General features: G+C 44.9%; 1 protein-coding gene across 1 annotated transcript; it reads left to right on the top strand.

The window, feature by feature from the left end:
- The first annotated feature begins 1,748 nt into the window (after window positions 1-1,748).
- Window positions 1,749-1,940, top strand: LOC127211054 (cytochrome c oxidase subunit 7C, mitochondrial-like). Its single transcript, XM_051170881.1, has one exon. It carries the CDS (start codon window positions 1,749-1,751, stop codon window positions 1,938-1,940), a length of 192 nt encoding a protein of 63 aa, XP_051026838.1.
- Window positions 1,941-10,555: the final 8,615 nt, after the last annotated feature.

Genomic DNA, 10,555 nt, shown 5'->3' on the forward strand with positions numbered 1-10,555 from the left:
ATCTCTCCAGCCCCTGCTTTTTTTTTTTTTAATGTGGATTCTAGGGGATTGAAATCAGGTCCTCATGCGTATGTAGCAAGCACTTACTGACTGAGCATTACCTAAGCCCACCTTCCCATTGACTTTTGAAGAAGGGTTTTCATTTTTGCTCGAGTCCAATTTATTAGTTTATTCTTTCGTGCCATACTTTTAGTGTAGTGTCTAAGTTCTCATTAGTTAGAAGAGGGGTAGTATTATACGGTGAGTATATTACAAACTCTATATTTTAACTAGAAAAGTTAAAGTTTAAGTTGGCGATTGTCTTATACACCAGAAAATACAGTACATTAATTTTGTATAAGAAATAATTATTACTCACATGCACACGTATGCATTATCCTTCTGGACTCATTTAGTGCTGTCCTTATGTGCGTGTGTTTAGGGCTGACCGTTTGGAATTGAACACCCTGTCAGAGAGCTTGTCCCTGGAGAGACTCCTTCTCCTTCCCTCAGAAGCCGTTAGTTATCTGTGGCTTTTCTTCTAGGGGTGGGGCCTCTCTGGGTCTGGTTTGGGCAGTCATACTGCTGAGATGTCATGGTTCGCGAATCCCTGTAGTGCCTCTCACAGCAGGCATCCTCATCCTCCATCTTTCTACTCCTTCTTCTGTGATGCTCCCTGAGCCTCGGCTGCAGGGGGTGCACCAACTGGTCACCCCATAGGATTTTTTTTGTCTTCATTTTGACCAGCCGTGGAGCTCAACAGTAGCCTGTGTGGGGGAAAAAAATTCTTCTGTGATGAGGGTTGAGAGCTGTACTTATCAAAATCTACGATTTTAGAGTAGGCAACTCAGTGTTTTTTTTTTTTTTTTTCAGTATGTATCATACAACAGTCAGAGAAGGGGGAGAGCCCCCCTCCCCCCGCCACATTAAGTTGTTGTTGTTGTTTTATAACATGCCAGGTATTAAGCCCAAGTGTTTTGCGCTGTTTAATTGTAGAATTCCTACCCCACCAAAACAGATACCCACCCTTCCCTGCTTAGCTTCTGGGGATCACATTTTCTATTCCTTTAGTTTTGCCTTTTCAAGAATATCATATAAATCAGATCACAGCAAATGGTTTTTTTTTAATGACTAGCTTCTTTCATATTTTTAAATTAATTAATTTATTTACTTTACATCCTGATTGCAGCCTCGCTCCTCTCCTCCCAGTCTTTCCCACCTGACACACATCTCTTCCCAGTCCCCCCCCCACCTCACACACATCTCCTCCCAGTCTCCCCTTCCCTTCACTTTAGAGAAAGGGGGAGATTCCCCATGGGTACCAACCCTCCAGCACATTAAGTTGTTGTTATTATTATTTTGACATGCCAGGGATTAAGCCCAGGTGCTCGTACATAACAGGCACAGCCTGTCCCCACTGCTGAGCTGTATCCTCAGTCCCAGTATGTGTGTGACCTTTGAGGTTCATCCTGTTGAAGCCGAGGGAACTCCCTGATTTTCTCCCAGGCATGATGTGCCCTTTGCTTTTCCTTCCGCTTGGATTCATAGAGCACAGCAATGTTGTGTTCCAGGGCAGGATCCCAGTCAGTCGTTAGCATCCACATGTTGTGATATAATGGACTCTTGGCTGTGGGCTTAAAAGAAATGAAATGGCCTTTTGGTTTCGCGCTCTGAAGAGCAAGGTCGAGAAGAGAGGAGACTGAGGTGTTGCCGCCATTTCTTCTTCTACCTACTTTTTCTGCACTCCTGGCAGAGCTTACAGCAGCGCCATGTTAGGCCAGAGTATCCGGAGGTTCACCACGTCCGTGGTCCGCCGCAGCCATTATGAGCAGGGTCCTCGGAAGAATTTGCCATTTTCTGTGGAAAGCAAGTGGCAGTTATTGGCTACAATGACTGTGTACTTTGGGTCTGGATTTGCTGCTCCTTTCTGTATAGTAAGCCAGCAGCTACTTAAAAAATAAGGATATTTATCCCAATGCTTTAACAGGATGAAGAATGTTTAAGAGATGATCTGAAAACTGGATTAAACTCTTGAGCTCTTAAACTACATACAGTTGTAAATAAACTAATGAAATAAATATTTAATGCCTCTTCTCTGGAAAAAAAAAAAGAAAGAAAGAAATGAAATGCCTTACCCTGTTTTCATATAGATACAAGTAGATTTTCCTACCAGAGATAAAGTGGGGGCAGGGAAACCATTATAAAAGTAGTTGTTCCCTCATATCTGACCAAGTGTCATAAAACAATAAATTGAGAGGCATTTATTAAGTCAACACTTTGATCAGAGAAAGATAAGACATTAAGCTGGATGTGCCTGAGTTTTCATGAACCACTTAGATTCTGTTTAGAAACAGTAAAGTATTACAGGACTTTGAAACTTTCATTTTGTGAGATGTCTATGGAAAGGTTATTATCAGGGTAACTCATTTCCTAGGAGGAACAAGAGTGAGTCGAGTGCACTCTGATGCTATGGGTCATTATGGTCCAGCCCTCGTCTCCATCAGAAGGCTGAGCTGGCTGAGAAATGAAATGGATGCCCCCCGGAGGAAGACATCAGACAAATGCTTGTCTGGGTCACACAAGTATGCAGTCTCCTTGGACATTGGCTGCAAAGTACTAACTGAAGGTCATGTGTCATGTGCTCAGATTCCAACCACACCCACAAATGCTAGTTATGGACAGCACATCCAACTTTCAAAGCAATGATCTAAACAGCCATAAAGGGAGGTGGGGGGGGAAACCCAAGCGATTTAAGCAGACATAATTTAAAACTTTTATGCTGTAAAATGTGGCACAAGAAAAGTTAGAAAGTAAACAGAAAAGAAACTGTCATCAGATGACAGGTGTTTCTGTCTTAAATACATAGAAAGTGTGTAACACCAAAACTACATCCATCAAAAAAGAGGAGACAGAATGTGATGTTGGTGGCGATTCGGAGGAAAATCACAAATATTGGGATAGGAATTGCTATGGCTCCTTTTGAAAGGGAACTGTGGAAGAAAGCTGCTTGCCTTACGGCAACCAGGAAGCGGAGAGGCAAGAAGTCCCAAGGACACTCTACAAGCTCGTCCTCAGTGACCGCTCTCTCACCGACCAGGTCCACCTCCTAGTAGCCCATTCAGTATGATTTCATCAATGAAATAGCCTGCTGAAGTCAGTGCCCTCAGGACCCACCCACTTCTCAACAGCGCCACCAGCTGGGTATCAAGCTTTCAAGGCATGAGTCTTCTTTGGGGACTGGGAGGGGCTCTATCCAAACCACGGCCTTGGTACCTACACTGAGCTCTGCACTGATAGAGCATTTCTTTTGCTAATAAAGATAGATATTAAACTGAAATAAATGCAAGACTAGTAAGAATTGTGAAAGGGAAGTGTAGGATAAAATAAAACACCAACTAGCCTGGTGTGGCGGCACACGCCTTCAATCCCAGCTCTCTGGAGGCAGAGGCAGGCAGGTCTCGGAATTCGAAGCCAGCCTGGTCTACAAAGGGAGATTAAGGATAGCCAGGAGTGATGCACAGAGAAACACTGTCTCCAAAACAACAAAAAGCACTAAGTATATATCGACTGTTTAAATATCACGGAGGAAGCCATATTTCTCCTAACACAGGAATGGAAGGCATGGAGGCAGGAGGCAGAGAAAAGCTTTGCAGTGAGGAGGTAAACTGAAAGGAAACCATCATGGCTCATTTCCAGATGCGGCTCCGAGTCTGCCAAGGGCAGGGCAGCTGAGCTGCTCATCAGGTTATGGGCCTTTCCGGACCTACCTCAGTAAAACTCCCATTGGGTTTTAGAACTGGGGAGAAGGGAGTAGAGGTGAGGAATTACAAAGTGGATTCCAGAGTGAAAAACGAGACAAGGGTGCTGACAGATGAACAAAATGATTTTTAAAAAATATTCTAAGGTAGGAGCCCAGGGCTTAGGTTTCACGGTAGAACTCTGTCTTTGGTTCTTTTTGCACTACATTTTGTACTACACAATGACAGGACATGGCCTTTCTTGTCAGTGCTGTAAGGGAAGAGAGTTTCTTTTCTTGGCTCTTTTTCAGGTCATAGCTGAGGAAGCTATAACAAATAGATTTGCATACAAATTCAACATAAGGCTTGCGTATGTAGGATGAGAACCTTCATAAGGAGATGAAGACCCAAAGGCACAGAACGTGTGTATTTCTGTTGTGATTCACCAATGAGGAGGACAGGCATGAGTGGGCATGACTGAAGAGAGTGGGTGGTGTTAAAAATAGAGTGAGATGCAACAGATCTGATATGGAAAGATTTATTGTAGAAGCATGGGGAGAGACAAAAAGGGGGAGAAGCGCCCCAGGGGGACAGAGAGAAAGACAGAGAGACAGACAGAGTGAGTACAAGAGAGAGAAAAAGAGAGTAAGAAAGAGACAAGGTGGTAGGTTGGCCCTTTTATAGCCTGGCACATACCTGGCTACTACAAGCTAAGCATCAGAGGTTGCTAAGCAACCCAGAGGCAGCCTAGTGGATGGCTTGGGAACTAACATTCCTCCTTTTTCCTATAATTAAAAAAAAATGGAAAAAAAAATGAGCTGGTGTGGGGGTGCTGGCAAGGCAAAAATGAGGGTGTTGGGCTGCTTCTCATGCAAGACAAGTTATAAATGCAGGTTCGTTGGAAGCAGCTCTTGGTCGCCATGCAAGGGGGTTTGAATAAACATGGCCCCGTAGACTCATGTATTTGTATGCTTGGCCCATAGAGAGTGGCACTATTAGGAGGTGTGGCCTTGTTGAAGGAAATGTGTCACAACAGAGACGGGCTTTGAGGTGTTCTATGCTCAAGCTACGTCCGGTGTGGCACACAGTCTCCTTCTGCTAGCAGTGGATCAAGATGTAGAGCTCTCAGCTCCTTCTCCAGCACCGTGTCTGCCTGCACACTGCCATGCTTCCTGCCGTGATGATAACGGACTAAACCTCTAAACCTGTAAGCCAGTGCCGTGTTGCCATGGTCACGGTGTCTCTTCACAGCTGTAGACAGGTATATCTCATTCCAGCAGGTGGCCAGCTGGAGTATGAAGCAGTGAAGGAAACATCTTCAGTGTTCAAAGCAATAAAAGAGCTCATTCTCAGCGGGTCAGTGTAAGCCAAAGCCCTCACTGCAGTGGTGGCCGTGTTCCCCCAAGTGTCTGGTTGACTTATACAAAGACCAGCTAACTATGGCCCGTGGTGCTCATAGAATGCTCCTAGGCCCTTCTTTCCAGTATGGCTGCTACTGACAGGGCTCTTGTGTTTTGTGATTTGTCATGTTGGGAATGTCAAGATAAGCAAGGCACGGACCTCGCCCTCTAGGACCATGTGGTACAGTGATGGAGACTGACAAATAACCAATGGTTACATATAGTGAATGCTGGGCGTTATGGAAACACACGGGTAGAGCAGCAGATCGGCCTTTGGAAGTGTGCTGGGAGGCAGTCAAGAAAGGTTTCCTGTATGGGGCAACAGCTGAGGTGGTTTATAGATGTACGTAGGAGCTGGCCACAGAACACACCCAAAGGGCTCTGTGCGTATATCGGCCACGTCTCCGTTGCTATAGAAATAGCTGAGATGACTGCCTTTAAAAGACCAACAGTGTACTTTGGTTCCCAGTTTTGGAGTGCTCTGTCCACAGTCAAGGCCTTATTGCCTTGAGCACGTGCAGTCACATCATGGCAAGAATGTGCTGTGTGGAGAAAACATGTCTCCAACATCCTGAAGACTCCACACAAGGTATAGCCCACCAGTAGTGCCCAGTGTGGGGGGGCCCAGCTGTTTATTACATGGGAGACATTTCAGATCCACCCAGATAGTGCACATGGTCTGACATGAACAGAAAGTGGGAACCGAGAAAGAGGCCAGCCTTTCTTCCATGTCAATATGTAAGACAAGTCTTGTTCCTAAACAAGTCAGTTTGTCTTTTGGGATAAAGACGTACTTTATATTGAGTTCTTTAACAAAGTTTTTATATTAGAAGGTTGTCTCTAAAGTACTTTATTTTAAACTATAAATAAAGATACAATACCCTGAAACTATCCGTGCCACAATTAGAATATTCGAAGGTCATTTGAAAGGAGGTATAGAAATTTAATATACATTTAGAGAGTGATTGTGGGGTGTGGCTTCACTGTGAGCTTGGATACCATTGCCAGCAAGCTTCTTAAGGATCACTTCAGAGGAAATGCAATTAGTGGCCACTTTGTGGTGATCACGGGTGTACACCCACAGGATGAATTGGAAATAAAACTGCTCTTATTTTAAGCAAATGGATATTTGTGGCTTGACATAAAATTTCCCATGAGAGCATCGCATACAGGTTTTCAACTTCCTGTGTGGAGGTAATGGAGCAAAGCTCTTTCTAATTCCTCTCCTCCTCCTCCTCCTCCTCCTCCTCCTCCTCCTCCTCCTCCTCCTCCTCCTCTTTAGAATCTCCTAGATAACAGAGAGAGCAAGGAACACACGTACCAGCTTTGTCTCTAAGGAGCTCAGGAGACTGTGCAACCCTGAATTAGAATCTATGGGTTAAAGAGTGGCAAAGGAAAGTCATGGCCAAGTTTCTACAGCAACCCAAAAAGCCCTAAAAAGTATAAGAGCTTAAGAAACACAAGAGAGTTGGGCATGGTGGCACACGCCTTTAATCCCAGCACTGAGGAGGCAGAGGCAGGTGAATCGCTGTGAGTTCAAGTCCAGCCTGGTCTACAAAGTGAGGACAGCCAAGGCTACACAGAGAAACCCTGTCTCGAAAAAACAAAACAAAGAAAGAAAGGAAGGAAGGAAGAAAGAAAAGAAAGAAAGAAAGAAAGAAAGAAAGAAAGAAAGAAAGAAAGACAGACAAGAGCCCAGGATGGGTGGGAGGCTAGGGATGAACTTAGGGAGTTCTGTCCACAGCACAGTTGGGCCCGTTTTCTCTGCCCCATTCCAGCCAGATGGCTAACCAGACCTCTACACCATGTGAAACATGAAGCTGCTCTCTGGAGAAACAACATAAGGAGCAATCAGACTGGGATTCAGACATGGGAGGCCAGAGATAAGCAGCCCTCATGAGAATAGAGGTAGGTAAAAGTGTGTCCATAGCACAGTGACTAACAAGACCCTAGCATGGAGAGTAGGACGGTGGGAGACCACCATCAAAAACCTGGAAAAGCCGAAGATGCTGACATTTGAAAGTATCAAACTAGAGATGGCTCCAGTGCTCTCCAATGCCCAGTCTCCCTTTACTTGGCTACTCGAACTCCACCATGTTTTGGCAAAGAGCATGATTGCCTAGCTAGAGACTCTCTTCCTAGACACCCACCAGAGAGCCGAGTCCAGAGCCTGCCACACTGTTTCCAAAGAAACCTGCTGGCCTTGTATTTTCACTCTTCCTCAATGGCTGGATGTGCTGGTGCTGAAGAAGCAGCCTCAACCTCAGCGACAAGGACAGCGCCCTAAGCTCCTGGAGCAACAGAGTAAAGGGAGAAGTGACTGGGCATGTAGCACAGCTCTGACTCCCATCCTGTCTTGGTTAGGGTTTCCACTGCTGTGGTAAAACATCATGACCAAAAGCAGCTTGGGGGAAAATAGATTTTTAGCCTACATGTCCTTCTCATGGTCCATTGAAAGGAAGTCAAGGCAAGAAGTCAGGGTGCGGACGTGGAGGCAAAAATAGAAGCAGAGGCCATACAGGAGCTGCTGCTTGCTGATTTGCTCCCCATGGCTTGGTCTCTTAATACAACTCAGGACCACCAGCTTAGGTGAGGTGGGCCACATCAATCATAATCAAGACAATATGCTATAGGCTGCCTACAGGCCAGTCTTATGGAAGCCTTTTTCTCAATTCCTAATTATTTCCTCCTCCCAGATATATGTCTAGGTTTGTGTCAAAATGATAAAAAAAACTAATCAGTATGTATTCATAGTACCAAATCAGAACCAGGCTGAGGGATAAAGTGAGTAAAGTGCCTACTCTGCAAGCGTCAGTTCCTGAGTTCAAGCCCAAGAACCCTCACCTATCCAACAACACACACGCAAAGAAGCCTAATGTGTGTACATGGTTGTAATCCTACTGTTGAGGAGGCAGAGATGGTAGATCCCTGGGTCTCACAGGTGCGTACTCAGCAAACTCCTGACCAATGAGAACAGGAGATGAATTATTCTTGAAGTTGACCTCTAGACTTCATATGAGTGAGCACATGCATGCTCACATGTGCACACACCCCCATATGGGTACTCTCATATACAAGGAAGAAAGGGAGGGAGGGAAGAAGGGAAGAAGAAAGGAAGAAAAAAGAAAGGGGAGGAGGATGGAAGAAACGAAGGGAAGGAGCATGGAAGGAGGAAGGAAGAGAGGGAGAAAGGTTTTGTAAGGATGAAGGAGCTGCCCTTTACATGTCCTGCTCCATCCATTAACTTATGTAGTGTTAAAGTAGAAATAAAAGGCTGACCAGTTTGAGTCACTGTGTTTCTTGGCATGTTTGTTGTAGCAACTCAGCTTGTAAAGTAAGTGATGGGAAGTGGGAGGCAGGGGCAGTATGGCTAGTGTTGGGGTGCTAAAGAAGATGGTAAATTCAAGGTCTGCCTGGGCTACATAGTGAAACAGTGAATTTGAGACTAGCCTGGACTACATAGTGACTCTGTCTCAAGAAAACCAAATGTCTTATTAATTTAAAAAAAAAAAAACTGTAAACAACTCTTGGCTTTCCCCCCCAAATACTCTCTGATGAAACCTACCAGTTCCTACCATGTGCTAGCTTAGAGTCAGATTCCTAGTGACTCGTTATTAAATATGAATGACCAACCAAGCATCGTCGTGAGGCTTTTGATGAAAGCATCAAGCATGAGAGGCTGAAGGCAGAGAGGAGCAGAAAAGGGAGCTCAAAGGAATCGGAATGCGGGGAGCAGAGGAAAACTTCAAAGAGCACGGAGCTAAACCGTCCAAGACATAGGAAGAATATACTGGATATATGAATAAAGAGCAGGTTGCTGTTCCTGCAGAGAATAAAGAAAGGCTCTGAGAAATTAATCATTTAAGGAGCAGATAAATCAGTATGGGTTTGGAAAATGAAGATGCAGAAAGTAAAATGGATGAAAGGATGGGTAACAGTGAGGGAAAAGTAAGAAAAGAATATTCCTGTAACCTCAACATTTAGAAAGATAGAAAACAGTAAAGGGAGGTTACAAAAAACTCACTAAGGTGGTTTGTATAGTGTGGACTTACGAGATATAAAAGTTGACTACACTGTTTCTGAATATTAATTCAGAATATTATTTTATTTAAAGGTATAGTAATAATTACACTCCCTTGAGCACACATTAACTTTTGCCTTTTGTTGTTGTTTTGTTTTGTTTTTCAGGACAGGGTTTCTCTGTGTAGCCTTGGCTGTCCTGGAATTCACTCTGTAGACCAGGCTGGCCTTGAACTCACTGAGATCCTCCTGCCTCTGCCACCTGAGTGCTGGGATTAAAGGTGTGCGCTACCACGCCTGGCTGCCTATGTTCTTACAATACATTTAAGTTGTCATAAATCTTTCAAAAGCTCTGTTTATTTTTGCTGGACTACAAGCAACGTGGCCTTACTGGGGAGAGAGGGACATGCTGGAGACTCAGGGTCACTTAATATTTGGCCAGAGTTGATAAGTTCTGGAAACTTTAGAAGGTTTTAAAGCCAAAGAATAGAGCATGAAGAAGGTAGCCTTGCTCCCTTCAGTATTCTTACAATGGTGGTTCTCCAAAGCTGAGCATAGTGTTCACCTGCTGGCAGTGATGCTCTATTTCTGGGGAGTCTGGGTGGCTTCTGATGCCATGTCCTGAAATGGTCATAAGGAGCTGCACGTTTAAGAAAGCCTATTATATATTGGCTAATGGACAGCTCATTCTCCACATGGGGAGGTGGGAGGAGTGGGTGACTGCCTCTGACACGAACTCTAGTGCCCTCGATTTGATCACTGCACCTTAGGGGAGAGGTCCTGTCGGAACTCAGAGGAAGGGAATCCAGGCTATACAGATGAGACCTGATAGACTGTGGTCAGATGGTGGGGGAGGGGGGGAGAACCCCACCTGTCAAGGGTCATGGGGAGGGGCATAGAATGGAAAAGGAAGGGTAGGAATGGGAAGATAAGAGTGAGGGGATTACCATCAGGATGTAATGTGAATTAATAATAATAATAATATTTTAAAGCCCATTATGCATTTAGCTGAAGACTTACTTAGTGGGATGCCTCCAAGACCCCCCCAGTTGTGGCTGTGCTGTCTTTCCTGGTTGTTAAAGTTCAAATGTGGCTACTCCTCACAGATCCCTCGTGTCCACGGTACATCCTTCTGTAAGTCTAGTCTGGAGGGCTGTTCCATGCCACTCGAATCCAGCCCTGAGTTTTCTTGCCTCAGGCAGCCTTCACTGCTTCCTGGCTCCCTCCAGGCCTTTTCTCACCTCCATGTCCTGTGTTCACCACCCAGAGACTTTGCCCTGGCTTCTGAACACCCTATGTCTTAATCCATTCTTCAAGACCAATTAGTTCATTTCCTTTCGGCCAGACAGCTTTCTTCATCTGGAGACAACAGTCCCCTCCTGAACTAACCACGCCATTCTCACGAAAGCAGTCACTACC

The sequence above is a fragment of the Acomys russatus genome, chromosome 28 (assembly GCF_903995435.1).
Source record: "Acomys russatus chromosome 28, mAcoRus1.1, whole genome shotgun sequence".
In the NCBI taxonomy this organism is placed as follows: domain Eukaryota; kingdom Metazoa; phylum Chordata; class Mammalia; order Rodentia; family Muridae; genus Acomys; species Acomys russatus.

Bases quoted from the DNA above. Each gene is read 5' to 3' on its own strand.
- LOC127211054 (XM_051170881.1), top strand. From the start codon at position 1,749: ATGTTAGGCCAGAGTATCCGGAGGTTCACCACGTCCGTGGTCCGCCGC.